The sequence below is a fragment of the Chaetodon auriga genome, chromosome 16 (genome assembly GCF_051107435.1).
Source record: "Chaetodon auriga isolate fChaAug3 chromosome 16, fChaAug3.hap1, whole genome shotgun sequence".
In the NCBI taxonomy this organism is placed as follows: Eukaryota; Metazoa; Chordata; class Actinopteri; order Chaetodontiformes; family Chaetodontidae; genus Chaetodon; species Chaetodon auriga.
In genome coordinates, this window is record NC_135089.1 from 16,847,037 (window position 1) to 16,869,037 (window position 22,001).

Here is a 22,001-nt window from a genome sequence, read left to right on the forward strand (position 1 = left end):
GAGCACATTTATGCAATGTTTTGACATGTAGAAACTGTGGAAAAGACACACATTTCAGAGGGAGAAGGGAAAATCTCAAGGATCAAGATGCACAGCTCACACAGTTTACTTTACCTGGGAATGTTGATAATGGCGGTGGTGGCCAACAAGATGCTGGATGACTGTTTGTCAGGGAACCATGTGTACACCATGAACGTCGTGCTCCTGGAGGACAACACTTACGAGTGGAGTCGGCCGTTTGTGCAGGCGGCTGTGGATCAAGCCATTGAAGAGGACAGGCTGGAGAACATTAAGCACGGTATGGACTGGTAGTCCTTAAATAAGGACTTACAGATAATAATTTTAGATAATCTATAAACTATCATATATTGCTTTACAGCAGCCAATAGAATCACAGTCTTAAAAATAATACTAATAATACTAAGATAAAGAGTAAAAACAAAAGAGACCTTAAGAATCGGTCGTGGCTCTCAGACAGAGCTAATGGAAACATTAATCAAGTGACACGGCTGGACATCAGCACAGGTGTTTTAAACAGCACAGGTGTTTTAAACAGCTGGAAGTCAGGAGAAGCTCCAATGAAACATTAAAACAGAGAACCACAAAGTCAACATGGCTGCTATGAATGTATGAACGAGTTGCTGCATCCTGTTGAGCAAGAGTTAAGATGTCATTTAAAATCTAACTCAGCCCAAGATTTTCTTTTTTTTAATTTATTTTTATTAGCACATGTGAAAGAAAGAAACCAAAATTCTTACATAATAAATACCAAATGTTCTCTTAACACAAGCAGCTGTGCAAGAACATTTTGATTCGGACTTGATTTGGACTTTTTGATCAAAGAATAAATATTCAGGCTCTGACCAGACATTCAATGCCAGAATGAGTGCTAGTTTTTGATGCTCAGTATTGTGCACACATTGTGTTCAGTACCAACAGGTAAAGTTTGGTTTGAGACTCAACCCTACAGGAGCATACAGAAAACCTGTCTTAGCTCATGTCAGGGAAAGATCATAGTCTGTTTTAGAACAGATTTTTTTTTTTTTTTACTACCAAAAGATTTGGCATGGGCAGTATCCATTCTGCTGGAATCAGACTAAGGTATTGATCTGTTTGATTGTGGGCTGAATACAACATAAACCAGTGGTTCTAACACGTCTATCCAACCATGTACTGCACATTTTATCATCTTGATAACCGCGTTTATCTTGAGGTCTTGGGGGTCCTGACCCAGGTTGAAACTGCTTGCATAAACTACTTTATTTATCTATTTCTTTATTTTGCTGCTGCTCTAAATGTAATTTTTGAAATTGGATGTTGGAGAAATCAAAGGCTATATTTACACCAGTGGGCAATAAATCAGTCTAATCTCATTTTAACAGCCCATGCAGGAAGATTGATGAGTTAGCTTTTGATATTAACAACTCTTATCTTCTTTCCATGACCCAAGATTTAAACTTCACACTGACGGCTAACTTCAACTTCTTCAACACCACCTTGTACAACCGGCAGGGCTGTGGGAGCAGCAGCTGTGAGGGAGTGGCCATCCTCAAGAGGCTGCATGTGAGTGTGGGCAAAAGATCAGATGTCTGAAGAGTGTGTAAAGTGTTTCTTTTAGTGTATGCGTTCAGGTCAAATCAATCAAGGGTGTAGTGGTAAAAGTGTTTAAGGGGAAGAGACACCAAGAGGCTTAAAGATGCCTCTGACACCACTTATGGAGCTCACATGAGACTAAGAAACCAGAGCCTGGATTTCCTTTTCTGTGTTTGCCTCTTCCAGATTCCAGATTCAACTTTATTGTCATTGTCAGAGTGCAACACAGAGACAAGGAAATGCAGTTTAGCATCTAACCAGAAGTGCAAAAAGTCATAATCTGTCTTTGTCATTTCTAAAAAATAGACTCTAAACTTTGAACTACTGTTACTGGTGATAAGATCCAAGGGAACTGAACTTTTGGGTGATGGTGCTGTGGTATCTTTCTGCAGGATAACGGTGAAATTGGGTGCGTCATGCTGGGGCCTTCCTGCACTTACGCCACCTTCCAGCTAGTGGAGTGAGTATGACTCCGTTGTTCTGTTTCTGTTTTGTTAATAACATGCCACAAAACAACTGACTGATTTCTCACTTTTCACCCACTCAGTGAAGAAATTGGCCTGAGCCTGAGCATTCCCGTCATCTCTGCTGGGAGCTTTGGTGTCTCATGTGACTATAAGCCCAAACTGACCCGAATTCTGCCCCCAGCACGCAAGGTCTCAAACTTACTCATCCACTTTATAAATGAAAGCTTGCCCTTTAAGGATCCCTGGGAGAGGGTTTACGTCTATATGAAGTCCAGCAATTTAACTGAGGACTGCTTCTGGTGAGGCTGCAGTTCACCTGAGTGATCTATGCGGAGCTCCATTCAGCGCTCCAGCATGTGCCGCTTCTTCTGTCTCATATCCTTGTTTTTGCCACAGGTACTTGAATGCTTTAAAAGCAGCTTCTGCCAACTTTGCCACAACCATCAACAGAGCGATGCTGAGCACGGAGGACGAGCTGATGGCTGCTCTGGCCTCTAAAGACAGATACAGCAACAGTGGGTATTTTGTTTGAGTTGCATCTCACTGCACTAAGCATATGCTGCTGGTCTGTTGTTCCCCCAACAAGGACTGTGTTGACCTGAAAAATCGGATCTAATCATATCTAATATCTTCACAAGAGATGAACCAATGAATGGATGAAATTTAATCACTTTGGTTGTCACAAAACTTCATCAAACGGCTGCAAAAGTGAGCACGCTAACGGCTAAAACTAAAACTAGAGTGGTGAACATGGTCAACATTATTATTGTTATTATTATCTGCTTAGCATTAGCATGTTAGCATCATCACTGTGAGCCTGTTAGCATAACGGCATCAGTACAGCTCAAACATGTCCCTTCCTGTTAGAATCAAACTGATGTATTCATTTCAGTTTTCATCATGTGTGGGAATCCTGAAGACATTGCTTCAATCAAGAGAAAGCGGGACGTGATTCATAAGGACATCTTGTTCATTCTCCTTGATATTTACAAGTAAGCCTGCATGTCACCACACCATTTAGCCCATACACTGTGACCATGAAGCTTCACGAGCCTTTTCAAGTGTAAAGCAAGAGGTCAGAATACACTGTAGAAGCTGAGATGTGCCATGTTGAATGTGTTGAAGTAATGCTGTTCACAGTGACACCCTTTACCTTCCTCCAGCCCTGAATATTACGTCAACACAACATCCAATAACGGTATGGAGGATGTCCTGGTGATCACTCTGCCACAGAGGAACTACACCTATGGATCAAACTCACCATACAATGACACGGTGAGCAGCAACAGAAACACCCATACAACAGGAAAGGGACTCTGCTCTTGGTTAAGTGACTAATTTTTGACTAATTGTGTTGAATGGGCAGATTAATGACTATGTGGCTGGGTATCATGACGGGGCTCTGCTGTTTGGCAAAGTGCTCAGAGAGAGGATGCTCAGTCAGAAACGCAACAAGGGATCCTTTGACGTGCCTCTGAGTTACAGCCCCTTTGGAAACGTCTCCTTTAATGGTGCGTATGATCAATGACAGCTAAGGGCTTAGCAACGCAATAGAAGGCAGTGTTACAATGCAAAACAGATTTAACAAACATGAGCCAAACCCACACATCATGAGGTGTTACAGGTGAGGAGGATACAAGCTTTGTTGTGTGTGTGTTTTCTTCAAGCAGGTATGGGAGGCCACTATGTGCTCGATGAGTATGGTGACAGAGATGCTAACTTCTCCATCATTTACACATCAGATGTCACTGGCAAGGTGAGATGACTGTCCATTCTGCGGTCAGCCGGGTCGGCGTGAACATTTGTTCTTACGCTTTGCCTCTGTCTCTCTGCAGTACGAAACCCTGCTCGTGTACGACACATCAAAAAATCAAACCATAGTGAAAGAGGCCAACCCCTCCCTGCACTGGGCTGGTGGTCGCCTGCCTTCTGCTCTGCCAGAAAATGTAGACGGTAAAACATAAATACACACAGGTGGTGGAGAGCGAGCGTGGACAGTGATGTGGTGCTTCACTGCAGCCTGGATACTGTTAACACCATGCGTGTGTGTGTGTGTGTGTGTGTGTGTGTGTGTGTGTGTGTGTGTGTGTGTGTGTGTGTGTGCTTTCAGGCTTGGGTTTGCAGAGCGTGCTTATGATTGTTCTGGGTGTCAGTGTCATCGTGGTGACAGGCATCGCTCTCATCTTCTACAGGTAAACAGCGGACACATTTGACAGCTGCATCACACAGGCTGTGTTTAGCATCGGCAAAGCTGATTTTGAGGCTGGGCAACCAATGATGAACAGTTAATGACTATAATGACAGTTTTAGCAACAAGAATCAGCTCTTCCTGCGTGTTTACATCTGGTCGGGGTATCATATGAAGCTGTAACCTAATTGGAGGCACTCTGAAGGCAAGAGAAATATCCCTTGTGCTCATTTTTTTTCTGAATTTGTGTGTGAATAATGTTAGGCAGAACAGGAAAGAGCGTCTCCTGCATAAGAGGTGGTCTCATATTGACTCACATCTGATTGGTCCAATGGATGAGAAGGAGGTCTCCCTGAAGGTAAGTGGCCTCATCCCGTGTCCTACATGTTAGATCAGGGCGTCAGCAACCCTTTCTTTGACAACCCTTTTCTGGAAGTCTGTAATCTTGAATATGACAACATCTTTATCCATCAAACCAGATCTGTGCACTGTTGGTCCTCCTTCATGTAGCCTCCATCTGTGAAAGGTTTCCCACATTGTTCTGGCATCCCAATGACCAATCATTATGAATATCACTGACCTGATATATAAAGTAACATTTAACAAAGTTGGGACATGGGTAGGGAAATGGCTTCATGTGCCCAGGCTGGTAAGAAACGCAATAAGGCTACCTGTGTGTGTGTGTGTGTGTGTGTGTGTGTGTGTGTGTGTGTGTAACAGATTGATGACGATAAAAGGAAGGACAGCACGTACTTCAGTCACCGAGGCCGCTATGATAAGAAGGTACCGACATTCCACCTTCCAAAAATCAATATTTAGTCGTGAAGGGAACAGAGAGAAAGAGACGATGGTGTATTTTCACTCAGCGTCTGACTGTGTCTCGTCTCTTCAGCCTGTCATCTTGAAAGAGCTGAAGCAAACGGACGGAAACTTCTCCGAGGACCAGAAGATTGAGCTTAACACGGTGAGACTCCTTTGTGTCATGCCTCAGAGTTTGTGTATCCTCTCTCTGTCTCGCGTGGACGCTGTCCAGTCTGCTCTTTAACTGACTGTGGCGCATTTAAATCATCCTGTCTGTCCATCGTTTGTAATGCTGAACTGTTTATTACCTGAGGAAGCAGAATGTGGACCCACCTCCACCTTTCTCTCCTCTTTTAGCCCCACATTCAGTTGTCTTTCATATTGAATTTACAGAAGCCTTTCACAGCATCATTTACAGCCCTGTTTAAGCCTTTCTGTCCAACCTCCCTGTCCATCTCCACCCTTCCTTTCTCTCCTCCATTGCCTCCACATCTTCGTCTTCCAGCTGCTGAGAATCGATTACTACAACCTGACCAAGTTCTACGGCACGGTGAAGTTTGAGTACGGGGTGTTTGGGGTGTTTGAGCTCTGTCAGAGGGGCTCCCTCAGGGTAAGAGCAGACCATCACTCATGTCTGTTTTCGCTTTAACATTGTGAGAACTTCTTCCTTTCTTTGCTATATCATTAAACTATTTAACTACTGCACTGCCTTGAATTAAATACCTAGAACATTTTATGAAAATAACAGATTTTGTGGCCTTAGTGGAGGTATTAGAGCTCTCTGAATGATTTTATTATACATTATTATTATTCAGTTTATATCTTGTAACTTTTGACAACCTGACTGACTGAAATGCATCTATAGAGACCTTGGCTTTAGTCATAGTAACTGTCATTGTGTTCATACTTGTTCAATTTCTGTCCTGTCCTTCTTATCTCCGTGTTTTATTCGATATCTGCTTTTATTACCTTTAAATGCATTTGAAAAACATTTTAAACTACACCGCAAAAGGTGCTGCGCTACATTCAACTTTAACATTTACTTATCATTTGAATCAAATGTCTGGTGACGGTTGACAGAGAAAAGTTATGTGCACACACTTCATGCGATGGTGAGCATTCCACTTGGCCTGACTTCATGTTACATGACTACAGAACAGACAAACATGTTGTTTATGGCAGCTCAGTGGCCTCCTTTCTCTGCTGCCAACAGTGACTTTACTGTTCATTTGATTAGTCACCAACAGAGTTTAAAGAGCACTAATAGTGTGTGCATGAAGGCACGCAATCACACACACACACATCCTTAACAAATCCATTAAACCAGCACACCAAGTAAACAGAGTGATAAAACATGAGCTTCTTCATCTGTTTATCCCCCCAGTACATTCTGAATGACAGGATCTCCTACCCAGATGAGACCTTCATGGACATGGAGTTTAAAATATCAGTCATGTATGACATAGCAAAGGTAAAGATTTATTTTTTTTAAATTTTTTTGTTCATTTAGTTATTGTTTTATGGAGGACCAAGTAGAATAATAAGAATTACACATAATTTACAGTCACTCCAGTGATATTAATTTAAATTCAGCAGTATTTTCCTCATGAACACGACTTGATTTATTGTGTTTTACATACTTTAAAGGTGATAATCAGCTGCCTCAGTGTATTCTCCTCACAGCTCACTACTGTCCCACTGGTTTATATCTTCTGCAGGGCATGTCATACCTCCACTCCAGTAACATTGGGGTCCACGGTCGCCTTAAGTCCACCAACTGTGTGGTTGACAACCGAATGGTGGTCAAGATCACTGACTTCGGTTGTCACACCATCCTGAGGCCAGGCAGAGGTGAGACTGAGTTTTTCATCATCATTTCGTTGGTTATTGATGTAAACATGGAGAATACCAGGGACTCAGCTTCTCCTCTCTCTCCTCTCCTCTCAGATGTGTGGACGGCCCCGGAGCATCTTCGTAAAGATGGGGTGTCTCAGAAAGGCGATGTCTACAGCTATGCCATCATTGCTCACGAGATCATCATGAGGCGGGCCCCGTTCTATACACAGCTATGCTCCAATAATATAGGTAGGATAATTTGGCACACCATTAAAAAGCAATAAATAACATAATAACATTAAATCTGAATTAAATCTGTCTTCTTTGGTCAAATTTTGTATGAACAATGAACTCCTTCAGAAAACTGGCTTGTTTGTGTGTGAATATGCATGAACTGATTATGACAGAATCAGTTTAGACATTTGTGACCGCACAGCGACCACAGACTCGGTGATCATCCTCAGCTCCAAGTCTGGCTGACCGTCATTATCTGATTGTCTCCCAATCCCTCAGAGAAGATCAACAGAGTGCAGTTTCCCAGTAGGATGGACTTCTTCAGACCTGACCTCAACTTTAACTGTACATCAGAGAAGGAGGTCGAGGTAAGAGAGCCACCAAACACTGGTAACTCGGACTCGTCAAGGATAAATAAAGACAGCCATACACTCCCCTCTTTTTCTCTCTTTGTGTGTGTGTGTGTGTGTGTGTGTGTGTGTGTGTGTGTGTGTGTGTGTATTTATGTATACAGCTACAAATGCTGATAAAAAACTGCTGGGATGAAGACCCAGAACGGAGGCCAGATTTTAAGAGAATAGAGTTAACTCTGGGTAAGATTTTCAGGTAAGTCAGCATCACACATTCATTCAGGCTCAATTTTACATTTCACTTATATGCTACATTGCTAGATATAGATATAGCAATATTAATGTCCTGGTTCCTTTGACACAGTAACCTGCACAACCAAGCCAGTGAGACATACATGGACAACCTGATCCGTCGCCTGCAGATGTACTCCAGGACTCTGGAGAACCTGGTGGAGGAGAGAACCTCTTTGTACAAAGCTGAGAGGGACCGAGCTGATCGCCTCAACTTCATGCTCCTGCCTGAGTAGGTTTATCCTGTGTCTGCAGTACAGACATACTGACTGAGCGCAATGTCTACCAAACCCACATAGAATTATCACCCGACTGTAGCTCACCTCAGCCCTACAGAGCATTTTAGTCTCTTTATTGTTTTCATTTTATGGCCTGTGAGCCATGCTTTCATCAGCAGAATTAGCCAGTTAACAAAGTGGAGCATTAAGCAGCTCAATAGGCAGATAAGGAGAGTGAATTTTGGACTTAAATTCATCAGGTCGCTTTCCTTCCTTCCTCCTTGGTAATAAGTCTTGCTCAGGCGTTGTTTGCCTGACCTACAGCTCAAGGCAAAGCTGTATTTGCATGTACTGTACATGTCACATTCCCATATAATAACCTCATTTGAAGCCAGTTGGCTAACACCAGTATTTTCCCTGCATCTCCTCAGGCCAGTGGTGCGTTCGCTGAAGGAGACGGGCAGAGTGGAACCAGAGCTGTTTGAGGAGGTGACCATCTATTTCAGCGATATCGTGGGGTTCACCACCCTGTGCCACTACAGCACCCCCATGGAGGTGGTCGACATGCTCAACGACATCTACAAGAACTTTGACAGCATCCTTGACCACCATGACGTCTACAAGGTACCTCTGTGAAGGTCTGAATTCAGGTTCAATTCAGCAGTGCGATGAAAGCGATGCTCTGAGGGTCTCGCACAGGACGTTACTGCTGTGTATTGTGAGATAGATCTTAGATTTGGTTTTAACAGGAAATCTTCATTTAAAACTCAGAAGCACTTGAAGTTAAAATTAGATTGGTGTACGTGACTGATTATTTGATTGCCTCTCAGGTTGAGACAATAGGAGATGCGTACATGGTTGCATCAGGTTTGCCCAAACGCAATGGCAACAGGCATGCAGTGGACATCGCCCACATGGCCCTGGAAATGCTGGCCTTTGTGGGGACGTTTGAGTTGTTGCACCTGCCTGGCATCCCTCTGTGGATCCGTATTGGCATGCATTCAGGTAACATAATATCCTATTCAATGCAATCCTTGTTTGTGCCCACAAACAACACACAGCATTGGTATATTGTGTGGTAATAGAAATGCAAACATATTTCAAAAGAAGACTTCATATGAGTCTCAAGGGAACATAATTTGTATCCATGGAAGTAGCAAATTTACAAACATGAGTCAAACATATGAATTCCTTAATAACCTAAATAAAGTAGATTATTTATACAGCTTGCAGAATTATCAACAAAAATACTGTTGTCTCCAAGAAACTGATCAATTTTATCACCACTTTTATTTATATTCTTAAACTTTTCCTCTTACTTGTAAATAACTACAGCCTGTTCACACACATCTGTGGGAAAGCCTGACATTTGTGTGCATTTGTGTGTAGGACCGTGTGCAGCAGGAGTGGTGGGGAACAAGATGCCTCGCTACTGTCTTTTTGGAGACACGGTCAACACTGCGTCACGCATGGAGTCCACGGGCCTGCGTAAGAGACAACACACACACACACATTTGAGCACAGTCACAGTATTGATGCTTGAGGTGCAGCTTCTGAACTTAATTTCTGCAGAGTTAAAGAGAGCTGAGGTGTTTTCCTCTCATGATTCTGTCTCATGTTGTCCCTCCAGCTCTGAGAATTCATGTCAGCCAGTCCACCATCAACATCCTGCAGAGGACCGGCTGCAAGTTTGAGTATGAACAAAGAGGAGAGACCTACCTGAAGGTTAGCTGCGTTTGCTTTGGCTTTTTATGTGCTTGTTTATTCAGGCATTTACAACAGATGTGAGCTGTCCAGATAGTGGTTACAACTTCCATTTCCTGTGTGTGTGTGTGTGTGTGTGTGTGTGTGTGTGTGTGTGTGTGTGCTTGTGTGTACCTGACCCACAGGGTAAAGGCAAAGAGATGACATACTGGTTAACAGGAGCGACTGGAGGAAAATACAACCTGCCAACGCCACCAACAGCGTGAGTAAAACACTTCTCTTATGTGAACACTGACACTTTCTGATAAGATGTGTCCTCTGGCCCTCATTTCCTTCCAGCCCACAGGAACATAATATAATCCTCATGTCACTGTCTCAGGGAGAACTTCCAGCGGCTCCAGCAGGACCTGGCAGAGATGATCGTGTCGAGTCAGGAGAAGCGTGGAGACAGGAGGGAGGGCTTCAAAAAGACCCTGTCCACCAAAGTCCATCGGAGGGAGACCAACAGCAGCCTGCAGGGGGACGGCCAGCCAGAGTACTTCCACCTGGCTGTCACAGACAACCCTGACACCTCCCTGTGACCACTTGGGACCTTTCCATACAATATCGTCCCAGAAGTAGATGCTGTAGATGTGTGTCATGGCCTGCGCCTGTCTGAATCAGCACTGCTAAGTTTCTGTGGACAGTTGTGTTCAGTCAGGGGGTTGGAGTGACAGTTGAGCGGCAGTGGAAAAAGCAGGCATGTTGAAAATGAGACTGAGGATCTCACTTCTCTCTTTCCCTTTGACGCTTTTCCCCCTCAACACCCATCCCTCTGCCACATGCAGTGAACTGTTTATTGGCCTCATTTTCCGTTACGCTCTGACGTATCACCCAGGATGTTCACTGTGTGGGACTGACACATTTTCACACATTTTTCATCCCTGTAGCTGTGTTGCACTCTGTGTCTGGTTTATCCGTTGCTGTCTGTCACTGTGTATGCTTCGAGACTTCCACTTGGGGGCGCCAAAGTGAGACATTTTCAAATGCCATAAATAATGGCTAGAAATTGTACCTGGAGATGGTTTGGGTGGGTCTTCTTTTAAAACTCAAAAAACAAACAGCATGACAAACAGCGTGCCTACTCCTGAGGATACACACAACGTTGGCCTACACGGATTTTGATGCGAGGGTCCTCCTTTGAGATCTATGCAGAAACCACATGGTCATTCAATCCAGGTAATGAGAGATGAAATTGATTGTCCTCTTCTTGACTTTACTTTGAATTGTTCTCCATTTATGTTCGTATGTTGCCCGCAGGAAGCTCATTGATTGACAGTTATTTGCCATGCAAGCAGCCTTTTCTGCTGCAAAGACAGACTGGACGCAAGCAGCTCTTGTCAAAATATAATGGAGATCTGAGAATGTTTCTTTTACAGCACAACAATGCTACGAACATCAGAAATATTTCTGCCGTGATTTTAGTTTTGTGTTTTATTAAATGACGTTTGAAATATGAAATAAGGCTCAGAGCAGTTCTGTGTTTTGCCTTCCGACAACACTTTGCAGGAAAGTACACTAAAATACACACGGTCTTACAGGGTATTATTGGACACCAATTTACACCATAACACTTGTCTTTTTCCAAGCAGTGCAGAGAAATGAAGCAGCTACAGAAACATTATTTATAAAACATAAAAAAAAAAGTAGAAAAGAAACATATTCCAAAAACTTGGATTAAAAAGTGGGAGAAAACCCACCACACTGAGCACAATGTGCAGAGTTGTATAGTAGTAGTAAAGAGTTTTTACACACACACACACACACACACACGCACGCACTCATGGATGCACGCACGCACTCATGGATGCACGCACGCATGCACACACACACACACACACACACACACACACACACAGGGGGCTATATAGTCTTAGTAGTAACTAAGGCAGTGCCACCCAGCTCTGTGGCAGGAAGTGGGATCCTGTGTTCCCTCATTATGCTGCATGTGTGCAGCCCTCTGCCCCCCTCCATCCCAGCATGCTTTGTGGGGTCCCCGTAAGCAGCAAAGCCCTCCTCCCACTGTGAGTCGGTTTGGGCCCCCAGGTGCAGGTGAGAACAGGGTGAAGGGGCCCCTGCTGCTCTCTGCAGCATGTCTGCATGACTGTTTGTTTCTGAAGGCAGTGAGTGGATTACAGCAGGCGGCTCTGTTTTCTGAAGAGGTTCCTGTTGTGGCTCTGCGTCCTCTGCAACACAAACAGCTGTAACATGAGTTCATATGAATATTTAAATTCACCTGAAGATTCAAATTGCAATAAATATATTGTGTAATAGGATGTCCTTGATCTTAAGACTGAACAGAAACACTGATCACTTAACACTGATACAAATGAGATACCATTTAACTAGCCTCTTTTTCACATAAAGTACATAGAAAAATAAAATTGGTCTTTAAACCATCAATTCTGCTTCTTAAGAGAGTCATGCACATGCTTGGATTCATTTCCAACAAGTTATCTTAATTCAAGGCAGCTATAAATACATCTATAGAGCTTTTCCTTGAATATAGGGTAATGACATATTTTGAAATAAATGAAAGTGCACAAATGTGCTTATATCATATGTTGTTTATATGCTGATGTACATCGTTTCTGTGTGACAGAAGGCAAAGTATAACTCAGCAGCTACAGTATACTGGAAGAAAATTGTTGGACTGCCATATTGTTTTTACACACAACCCAGATGCCAAAAAAGTGCAATCATTTGCAAATGAATTGTGTTTGCTGACGACAGCTTTACAATGTGCTCTTGAGCCCATGAAGTAATACAATCATGTGTTTCACAAAGCGATGAACCTCGCCCCGTCCTTGTTTATGAACGACTGATCTTTCAAACATGACACGACATGCATCAGGCAACAAAAACGCGTTTCACAACAGCTAAGTGAGCAAAGCTGAATACCTCCACTCTGCTGATCTAGTGTTTTACATTCCTGCTTGACTTGTGGATAAAGGTCTATTGACAATTTAACAAGGACAAAAGCATGTTATTGATAAAGTGAATCCAGCTTCTCCTCAGTCCTGAGAGTTCTTTGTGTTTATATGACGAGGGTTAAGACAGCTGGAGCTGCATTCCAGAAGACTGAAACGATGGTCCTGGTCGTGTTGCCATATTTATCATATAAAGCTCGAACTTTTCAGCTTGATAGGCTTTCACCAGAACAAGGGTCATTCTGGCTTTATTGATACGAGATCTCTCCATCCACCAGGCCACACATCTTACATGAAGCTGTTGTAGTATAAGCTACTCTGCTGTTTTTGTCAGTTTATGTGTTTTCAAGGTCATGAGGAGGCCCAATTTGTCCTGCCTAACCAACGGATGTGTGCTGACACCAGAATAGCTGGTAAGAGAGCGGGGCTGACCCATGGGACGCCTGAGAAGAAGAGAACAGAAACTGTGGAGTTTCTACTGTGATGAACGTCACACTTCATCACCTGCCTGCCTGCAACCCCACTTCCTCCACACTGCTCTCAGATGCCCCCTCTGCATGTCAGATCCCCTGCTTACAGTAGAAGAAATGGCTGCCACTGGATGAGCAAAAACTACATGTTGTCCTGAGGTCGAATACATTTCACTGAAGGGATATTTAATCCAACACATGGAGATCAGTTATTATGTGTGAAATGATTATCTCTGGGGCTTAAATGATCTGTTACCTGGCACATTCATGCTTCTGACTAAAAACAGCATAGATGACTACTACATGACTATATTCTGTTCTGCTTCTGTCAGGAGAGTGAAACCACTTGGGGTGTTTAAATGGTGATATCGACAGTATAAAGTATTTCTTATTTTATGTGGCAGAACAGTGAAGAATACCAAAGACGTGCTCTTGTCAAGAAGCTGAGGATGCTGGGAAATGCCAGCCTTTATGTGAGGAAGTAATTCAAACAGAATAAAACTGAATAGATTAGAACAAAATCATACGCATGAACCAATATCAGTTGTCCTTACCTGAGGTACTGCTGAGGCTGCTCTGCCGCCTGTATATAATAAACCAGAGAGCGAGAGCCAAGATGGACCCCACTGTGGCCAGCACCACAAAGATCCACAGAGCCGGACTGAGCACCATCGCTGTGCTGGCCTGGGCGGTGCGGGGCGTGGATCTCACCTGGACCAGGACAGCCACGGGTGACTCTGATGAGAACAGATGGATTAACTACCTAACTTAATTTGCATGCTGAACAGCTGTAAAAACCCAACTCATTATACAGGATATGAGCACATGATTAGCACTGATTGGTTCCTAAAGGAGCAAAATAGAAAGTAAGAATAATACCTAAAGTGTTAATTTGACATCAAGAGACGAGGTAATGCTGAGACTAAATAATGTGGTTTTCTGACTAATTAGTGCACAGCTTTTAAAGATCCCCTTCATACGCGCTTTAAGATTTGTATAAAATACTCTACTTTGAGTAATAATGTGTTTCTGATGCCGCTTTACAACAAAAAAGTTCAGTTTTCTTGTTAAAATCCTTAAAATGACATCTACTCCTTCTCCCTCATTTAAAACACCAGAATCTATGAATATGCAACTTCTTTTCATTTCCAAAGTTTAGCTGTTTGACACAAGCTGTCCATCCTCAGTCTGTGTGCACTGAAGGCTTCAAGTTTCCACATCAGGTTGATTATAAGTTAAATACTGGACCAGGATTGGCCTCTAAACTGACTGTGGTGTCATAAATCATGCTCATAGGCCCGCCTCTTTAACACTGGATTTTTAATGAGCACAGAGAAACTTTCCACTTTCAGCAGATGAATATTAAAAGCAGCCCTCTCATATTAAACTCTGCACATACATCAGTCTGCTCAATGAAGCTCAAACATTCAACTGTAGGAAAAAGAGGAAAAACACATTTTTGCCTGGAGAGGGACTTGAAAGTCCATTAGCAGCTGTGCAAAGGTGAGGTCACCTGAATGCTGAGCATTTCAGAGGAGGAAATTAATACAGGCAAGTCAGATGGAACACATCTCTGAGGCCAGGAAGCATTTAAACCAACATCACAAAGGGGCCGAGAGGCGGTAAGTCAAACCACGTCCAAAACAAGACTAATTCAAAGAGGTTTTCAGGTGAAAAACGAACTTTGACAGAACAATTCTGTTCAGGGGGCAGACAAACAAGAAGAAGAAAACATGAAACAATCACTGACACTCACCTGTCGGTCGATCAGGTTCAGGCCTGGTTTCCGTTCTGTTGAAAACGCAGACGTTGACGAGGCTGTCCCAGTGGCTGCCAGCAGGACAGTCCTTCTTGGCCATGACTGGAGTGGGGTGAGCAATGCGGAGACCTGCTGCTGCGTTACCCTCCCCGACACTTGCTTTTATGACACAAACAGAGAACTGCGAGACACAGAGGAGGGACGTGACGGGAGGATTTATGAAATGAATGCAGAGCGCTCAACAGACGTTTCAGTTCCTCCATTTCATAGGAAAGGGTGAATCACTACATGTGTCCCCGGGGGCTGAGAGACAGAGGGGAGGGGGGGGGAGAGAGAGAGAGAGAGAGAGAGAGAGAGAGAGAGAGAGAGCTTACTGTGTTTCTGTTTCAATAACAAAGGTGCTGACCTTCAAGTTCCTCAGTTTGGGTTGAATATTGTTTGACTGGTAATTCATGATCATTTTACAGTTTGTGCACACGGTGATGAACTGGTGATAGATGACCATCATGACTGTAGATGAGATTTCATTCGTTTGTCTTACACCAACATCTCCATCTTTACTTGACTAATGAGACCACAGGCTTCGAATACATCACGTCCTGTAATGCAAATTTTCAAAAACTACATAATAACTAATATCTGTCTGGCTAAATCATATCATGCATCAGCCGTGGGGCTCCACGTCTGATTATCTGACATTTTCAGATAAGATTTTCTCCGTAACTTCTTGTTATTGACGGGAGCTTAGCCAGAACAGTTTCAGTGAGTAAGTAGTGTTAAAGTGGGTATAAGATTGCATGAATCTCTCCGAACACAGAGCACAGATCAGCTGGCAAGGTACCATGAGCCACTGTAGCACGAGGCAAGACTGAACACAGGACGGTACTGGTACAACTGTAAAAACTTTAATGAACAATTAACACAGGAGAAGGTGGCATGATACAGATGTGCAGTATGATGCATCACATTACATAAGAAACAGAGGCTAAAAACACAAACCTGAGAGATTCTTATTCTGCACAGTATGAACAACAGATGCACAGCAGAGCACAGCACCAGAGATCAACAGCCCTGAGTGTGACATTGCACTGATTCATCTACCATTGAAATGATAGTGTTTGTATATGTGTATGAAGACATTCGAACATTTGAATAAAGGATTAAAGTCGGCTGATTTAGTGCATTGATTCTGCAATTTATAAAATAAGACATTTACTCTCAAGGCACAAATGGCTGCGGGTATAAAAAACACGACTGATATCCACTGTATTCCAAAGTAAGTCATCCAACACACCCTGAGACGTACACGAGCTAAAATACTGATTTAAAATCTGATTGGCAGTTTGACAATGTGCATTTTATCAGGTGGAGGGAAGCACTGTTACTCTCATAGCTTGAAGATTTAAGAAGAAAGCATGTCGGTGGGACGCAATTCTCAACTTACAGCAACAGTTAAAATGAAACTCCTCCTGACTGTACGTTTGATCGTCATCGTTTATGGAGCATCAGTCTGAAGGCATCTCCCTCCGCCTCACTCACACAAACATGCGCACACCTCACGGCTTGAAGAGAAGAGGCTGCATCCTGACAAAGGTGAAGTTGTAGAACTGCGGCAGACCCTGGTGGCTGATGCTGCTGAATTTATCCCAAACGAACGGCGGGAGTCCGTCCTGCGTCGTCGGCCCGTTCACCGCCTCCGCACGGAAGTCCCCAGCCATGAGGAAATCTGTCACCTGGACCAAGACCAGCACAGGACCCAGAAATCTGAGCTCAGCCAAAAAGCGTTTGATTTTACAAAACCTAAGTGACCTCTGTTACTGCCGTGTGAGATCAGCGGTACCTTAGTGTCGTAGCAACCTGATGGCGACGCCCTCTCTGTCCTCAGGTCGCCACGGCAGCAGATGGACTTGCAGGGGTCATCCTTGGAGTATGGATCCGTCTTGTAGTCTGAAAACAAACCGACAAACAATCCGGGTCAGCTAATGAAGACGTTGCTGCTCTGATCATTGTGGCACTAAATGGAAAAATAAGAAATTCAGATTCCAGAGGATTTGGAGAACCAGCTGAATGTGGGTCACACACTGCAAACTAACACAATGAGACACACACCATTAGACCTCATGATGTGCTTCAATGAGTCCAGGTCCTTGACTTCAGCTTGGTCACGGCGGAAGATCTTGGCTCTGGGACAGAGATCATAGGAGAAGTCCTCTCCGTACTCCTCCCACATCTGTCCGTAACCGCTCAGCGTGTAGATCTTCTGGTGGAAGGGAACGTTGTAGGACGGCCAGTAACCTGGAGGCAGCCAGAGAGGTAAACTCCACACACGTCCACATGAAACAAACACTGTAGACAACAGAAGGACGGGGCGTGTTGTTACCTCTGCGCAGAGCCTGAGTCTGATCAGAGTACTCCACCAGGCCGGGGATCTGCTCCACCACAGTCAGAGCGCCGTTATCAATGCTATGGCCCAGCTTCACCTTACTCCTGTCCAGCACCATGTACTGGTTGTTGTATGTACCTGTAAGAGTTGAGGGTTGGTGAAGCAGAGTGGTGCAAAAACAAAAAAAAAAAGCCTGTTAATGGATGTGAGTTCATCAGTTTGTGCACTGAAAGGCTTCTTCCCCATCACTCTGCTGCTTACAGCGAAACTTCAGTCTTTTTTTTTTTTTTTTTTTGACATTTTGATGTCTAAAATTGGTTGAGTTCCCCTTTGAGTATCGGGTCAATGCAACTTCATTTATTTTTTTCATTTTCATTTCTAAAATAAATGTATTCTCGTGGTTTCCTGGAAGGTAAAATGACCCTATTAAAGATCTGACACACTGGTATGCTTTGGAGAAAGCTTGGCAGTGGTGTTACGTATAGATCCATTTTGTACTTTAACATTCAGATTTATTGATTTTTTTAAAAATAAAATGGTCTTTAATTAACAATTATTGGCCTTTCAGTTTATGTTTCTGCTGCGTTATAACTGTGCATAGTGCTATACAAAGATATAATCGCTCACCAGAGTTGTACTTGGAGAAGGTTTTGGCCCACTCTTCTCCAGTATGTGCCAAACTGTGAGCCAGCCTGACCCTCTGCCACGCCAGCAGGCTGTTTGGGGTGATCGTGTCAAAAAGGGAGGAGTTGAAGACATTGTTGGTGGTCTGGGTCATCATCAGACCACTGCCCAAGAGGTAGAAGTCGTCCAGAGACACCAGGAAACCTGGGGAGGAAGGTAAGCTGAGACCCTTTCTGACAATCTGCACAAACAAGACGCATTCCAAACCTGGGATTCACTGCAGATAACATATCAGAAAGAAGTGTGTGTGTGTGTGTGTGTGTGTCCTTGTTATCGTCAAAGAATTCTGGTTAAGGAGCGTTCTTGTGGTTGACATTCGTACCGGGGTAGCTGCTGAAGGACAGTTTCCCGGTGGCCGTGTGCGGCTCAGTGACACGGAAGTCCCAGTGCTTGTAGATCCGCATTGTGGCGGCGTACGTGTACCAGCTGGAGTGGGCAAACAGCAGGTTCTCAAAGCCGGGCAGCATCTGAGGGGGAGGACAGACAACAGGAGAGTTAGATTCATTCATTTGTGTTACTGTGAATTTGATTGAAAGAAATACGTTTGTTTTTTGACAGGTCATACATTTAGGTTCAGAGGTAAAGAGGCAGGCCATCATCTTTAAGCTCTTTCACCTCTGAACCCTTCGCTGATTCCCCTGGTTTACAGAGACACACTAAATATCGGGCTCAATTACAGGAAGGTGTGAATAAAATAGTAAAAAACTATGCAGATCTAAAATGCACATAAAGTTAAATATACTTGTGCTGTCAGTGGTGCTAAATCTATTCATATGCTGGATAACAGAGCGATCCACTGACACTACGTCTCTTATTAAGGCCGATTTCTTACTGCACTCTTTGTTTATGTAGCAAATGAAATTACTGACACCACTGCATCTCTGGGAACACTCAGGCCTGTTTTCCTGGTGTGTCTGTTAAAACCGGTCACGGGGGAAGAATGTGCACATCTATTGACTGAATCCTGAGAGTAACGCTCTCTCATTTTTCCAACGGACCAGTACATTTGCTGACACAGGACGTTCCTTCTTCACTGGTGGCTGTTGTTTCACTCATTTAGCACACCTGCGTGACTCGTCTCTTACACCTGGCCTGGAACATGTTTTGACCTCTGACCTTGATGAGTGCGGAGCAGTGCCCCATCCCCGGAAGCTTGAAGTCTCTGAGCCGAGGGTTGGAGGCAGGGACCAAGGCTGGGATCAGATCCAGCAGGTCTCCCACTGCATTCAGGAACTGGACGTCAAACAGGGACAGCGGCTAAGGGAAGGACACCAGATAAACAGCTGTTGGTCAGCGAATGAAAAGGAGTAGTAGTCTTTTTCCACTTCTCTCTTACAAATCACTGAAATCTGGTGACTTTTGATAGCACATCTGCACCATCCAAGCTGCAGTTTAACTTGATGTCCTGACAATAATCTTGTATCAACTCTAACCTGGCACTAAAAGTAAAAAAAAGACATGCACAGTAGATCCTATTTACAGAGGGTAAACCAGTAATATTAGCAGTTTTATTGATAATAACATAAAAAAATATGTATCTGCTCATGGCCCTTTAAATTTCAGAGTGACAATATGTGATATACAATCACACGTTTGGTTTACATTGGATGTTCCTCATTTTAAATAAGAACTTGGCAGAGCAGCATTTGAAGCAGCGCACCAGTCAGAGGAAGTGAACATTAAAGGTCTTAAAGTGAAACTTCCAGTTTGCCTTGAAACCTGATTTTGAACAATTGCAGTTGTTTCTTCTCTATTTTTTTTTTTTTGCTGTATGCATGTTTTTTTCACTGTTGTGGGATATTTCTCCTCTACTGTTGTGTTTTGGCGTGTGCATGTGGCTTCCATGCATGCAAAAGACAGCTGGTGCTCTCACTGGCCTGTATAAACAGAAGCAAAATTGCTGTTGCACCTTTTTCCCTTTTTTCTTGGCCCAGTCTGCAACTCCTGCTTGCAGCCCGTCCATCTGAGCCACGATGAAGCCTGTGTGCTTCCACAGAGGATCAGAGCTCTTGTTCAGTTTCACCTGCTCTCTGGTCCATGAGTCCTGCTTCCTGCAAGTGCAAGAGTGACTTTGCTGTTGACTGTTGTCGTCATTATAATCATTTATTGTAAAGCACTGAGATTGTGATCGAGAACTCTGCACTGTGAGCTGAACCGAACAACTCTGAGAAGAGGATATGAAAGACGATGACAGTGATGTGAGACTCAGTCTGTGCACTGAGTGCGACTGCGGTGCTGCTGCTGTGGTTTTTCATTCTGAAAAGGAGAAGAGAACAGACTCACGCCATGAAACTCTGAACGGGGCCGAGGATCTTCGGGTCGTGGATCAGCTGCGGAAACATGTTGGTGTAGTGGTCCATCATCTGCCTGCAGGGGGAAGCGTACGACAAAGTGTTAAGACTAAGTGTCTGATTATGTTTGGTGATGTTTGATCAGTGAAGTCTTTTCTGGTTGTGATTTAGTATTTTTCTAAAGCATCATGAGGGCTGGTGGGTGTCAGTCATTGCTCAGGTGTTACAAAAGGTAACGAAAGACCTCTTTGCGAAACGGCGAGCATGGCGCCACAGTCATGATACTTACTGGGCAGTGAGGAAGCCTTCGAGGTAGCCGGCCAGGAAGAAAGTGATCTCATCAGTTTCAGGGGTCTGTCCGTACCCGGCGCGGATCTCCAGGACGCTCCAGCCTGTACTGGACAGGGTGTCGTTCAGATACCCATAGGCGTCCCCGTTCGTCTCCAGCGCCCCCTCCTTCAGCAGGACGGTCTTGTGTTGGGGGTCCCAGTACACCGTGGCTGCTGTCATCGCTGAGAAGACAACATTGCAGTAAGAGAACATAAATAAAAACAAAACGGCTACACAAGACCTGCTACACAGGTAGCAGCCGTGTAGATTAATGGCTGTTAAAGACAACAAAGTTATGGCAATTCTCCTTTAAATCAGTGATAATGGGGTGGGGGTGGGGTGGGGGGGGTTAGCTTGAATGACAGATGACATCTACCTATGGGTCACAAGACTAGATACTCCCTTTACTAAAGATCTGCATTTTTTTTCTTTTATTAATGTAAAGGTTTCTATGAAGGCTTATATTCCTATGATTTTATGAGTATGAGCGAAATTGAAAGTTAAAACCAAATGCTTTCAGTAGCAGGAGACCTCGCGACTTTGAGGATTGTTTTTTGAGTATTTAGAGAAACAAAACACATTCAACTCAAACTGTCATCTCCGACACACCTTAAATCACAACAGCTGGTGCAAAGTGGGTACGCAGAATTTATAGAAACCAGCATGCATGATTACAGCAAAACACTAACTGTTTGTTTGTTTCAATCCGGAGGAGTAAATCTATTAGATCATTATACAACCACCCGTGAATCATAAGTCGGCCTACTTACTGTCTGCAGAGGCGAAGGTCGGAGCCACAACAAACAAGAGAAAGACATACATATTTTTTACTGAAAACATGGCTGTGTAAATGCAGTTAAAAGCTAAAGTGACTGCAGAAAAGAGACACGGATCAGACAGCAGTGGCTTTGGCGAGGAGGAAATCTGCTGTCATGTGGCGGAGGGAAAGTCCGGGGAACCAAAGTGTCGAAGGAGCGGAGCCTTTCCTGATTGGCTGCCGACCGCAGGAAACGGGAACAAAACGAGGTGTAGGAAAAGAGCCGTAGTTAATGTAAGGTTACTGCAAACTAGGTAAGTATTTTTTTCGTCACAATAGGAAGCAAAAATACTTCACCCCAGATGGGACTCGAACCCACAATCCCTGGCTTAGGAGGCCAGTGCCTTATCCATTAGGCCACTGGGGCTACGCAGCTTTCATTAAAAATTATATAGGCTTTTATAGACGAATAAACGTGCGTACGTTTACTACGGATCTTGGTCTAGTTTTATAGTTAGTCATTACGGTCGCACATTTGTACGTTGGACTTTTTAATAATGTGATATTTAACGGTTAAAAAGAGATACTGCATCAGCAAAATTAATAATGAATTAATTCAGAACCATTCTAAGTTACTAGAGAAGCGAGGCATTTTCGAATTAACGTGATGTGTATA

General features: G+C 43.7%; 3 protein-coding genes and 1 non-coding gene across 6 annotated transcripts; 1 reads left to right on the forward strand and 3 right to left on the reverse strand.

The window, feature by feature from the left end:
* The first annotated feature begins 87 nt into the window (after positions 1 to 87).
* Positions 88 to 10,263, forward strand: gucy2ca (guanylate cyclase 2Ca). Its single transcript, XM_076752901.1, has 27 exons — positions 88 to 298; positions 1,451 to 1,563; positions 1,986 to 2,053; positions 2,141 to 2,359; positions 2,457 to 2,575; positions 2,953 to 3,052; positions 3,224 to 3,335; positions 3,427 to 3,571; positions 3,731 to 3,816; positions 3,896 to 4,013; positions 4,171 to 4,252; positions 4,513 to 4,606; positions 4,969 to 5,031; positions 5,141 to 5,212; positions 5,555 to 5,659; positions 6,434 to 6,520; positions 6,768 to 6,900; positions 6,997 to 7,134; positions 7,399 to 7,487; positions 7,634 to 7,725; positions 7,834 to 7,992; positions 8,410 to 8,602; positions 8,809 to 8,983; positions 9,368 to 9,466; positions 9,609 to 9,703; positions 9,868 to 9,944; positions 10,062 to 10,263. The coding sequence occupies exons 1-27, from the start codon at positions 88 to 90 to the stop codon at positions 10,261 to 10,263; spliced, it is 3,246 nt and encodes a 1,081-aa protein (XP_076609016.1).
* Positions 10,256 to 16,494, reverse strand: LOC143334228 (uncharacterized). 3 transcript variants are annotated; one of them, XM_076752903.1, is made up of 4 exons: positions 16,325 to 16,454; positions 14,878 to 15,061; positions 13,676 to 13,858; positions 10,256 to 11,922 (listed from the first exon to the last, which is right to left on the reverse strand). In XM_076752903.1, the coding sequence occupies exons 1-4, from the start codon at positions 16,370 to 16,372 to the stop codon at positions 11,585 to 11,587; spliced, it is 753 nt and encodes a 250-aa protein (XP_076609018.1). In that variant the 5' UTR covers positions 16,373 to 16,454; the 3' UTR covers positions 10,256 to 11,584. The 3 variants fall into 3 exon arrangements, with proteins under 3 accessions (XP_076609018.1, XP_076609020.1, XP_076609019.1); XM_076752905.1 differs by having other exon boundaries at positions 10,459 to 11,907; positions 14,878 to 15,183; positions 16,325 to 16,494; XM_076752904.1 differs by having other exon boundaries at positions 10,459 to 11,907.
* On the reverse strand, positions 15,304 to 21,714 carry plbd1a (phospholipase B domain containing 1a). Its single transcript, XM_076752902.1, has 11 exons — positions 21,339 to 21,714; positions 20,528 to 20,750; positions 20,231 to 20,314; positions 19,857 to 19,998; positions 19,064 to 19,204; positions 18,270 to 18,414; positions 17,891 to 18,091; positions 17,261 to 17,401; positions 16,990 to 17,175; positions 16,721 to 16,827; positions 15,304 to 16,613 (listed from the first exon to the last, which is right to left on the reverse strand). Exons 1-11 carry the CDS (start codon positions 21,406 to 21,408, stop codon positions 16,437 to 16,439), a joined length of 1,617 nt encoding a protein of 538 aa, XP_076609017.1. The 5' UTR covers positions 21,409 to 21,714; the 3' UTR covers positions 15,304 to 16,436.
* Positions 21,680 to 21,752, reverse strand: trnar-ccu (transfer RNA arginine (anticodon CCU)). The gene has a single exon. It is a non-coding gene; the product is annotated as a tRNA-Arg (tRNA).
* Between the last annotated feature and the right edge of the window lie 249 nt (positions 21,753 to 22,001).

Coding starts and splice junctions, on each gene's coding strand:
- gucy2ca (XM_076752901.1), top strand. CDS start 88: ATGCACAGCTCACACAGTTTACTTTACCTGGGAATGTTGATAATGGCG. Junction 3,817..3,895: donor CATCAGATGTCACTGGCAAG/GTGAGATGACTG, acceptor GTCTCTCTGCAG/TACGAAACCCTGCTCGTGTA. Junction 5,213..5,554: donor AGAAGATTGAGCTTAACACG/GTGAGACTCCTT, acceptor TTCGTCTTCCAG/CTGCTGAGAATCGATTACTA.
- LOC143334228 (XM_076752903.1), bottom strand. CDS start 16,372: ATGACGATCAAACGTACAGTCAGGAGGAGTTTCATTTTAACTGTTGCT. Junction 15,062..16,324: donor GTTTCATTTTAACTGTTGCT/GTAAGTTGAGAA, acceptor TGTGTCTCGCAG/TTCTCTGTTTGTGTCATAAA. Junction 13,859..14,877: donor TGAACCTGATCGACCGACAG/GTGAGTGTCAGT, acceptor TGTTCTCATCAG/AGTCACCCGTGGCTGTCCTG.
- plbd1a (XM_076752902.1), bottom strand. CDS start 21,408: ATGTTTTCAGTAAAAAATATGTATGTCTTTCTCTTGTTTGTTGTGGCT. Junction 18,092..18,269: donor GTCCTTCAGCAGCTACCCCG/GTACGAATGTCA, acceptor CTTCCTCCCCAG/GTTTCCTGGTGTCTCTGGAC. Junction 17,176..17,260: donor GACTCAGGCTCTGCGCAGAG/GTAACAACACGC, acceptor GGCTGCCTCCAG/GTTACTGGCCGTCCTACAAC.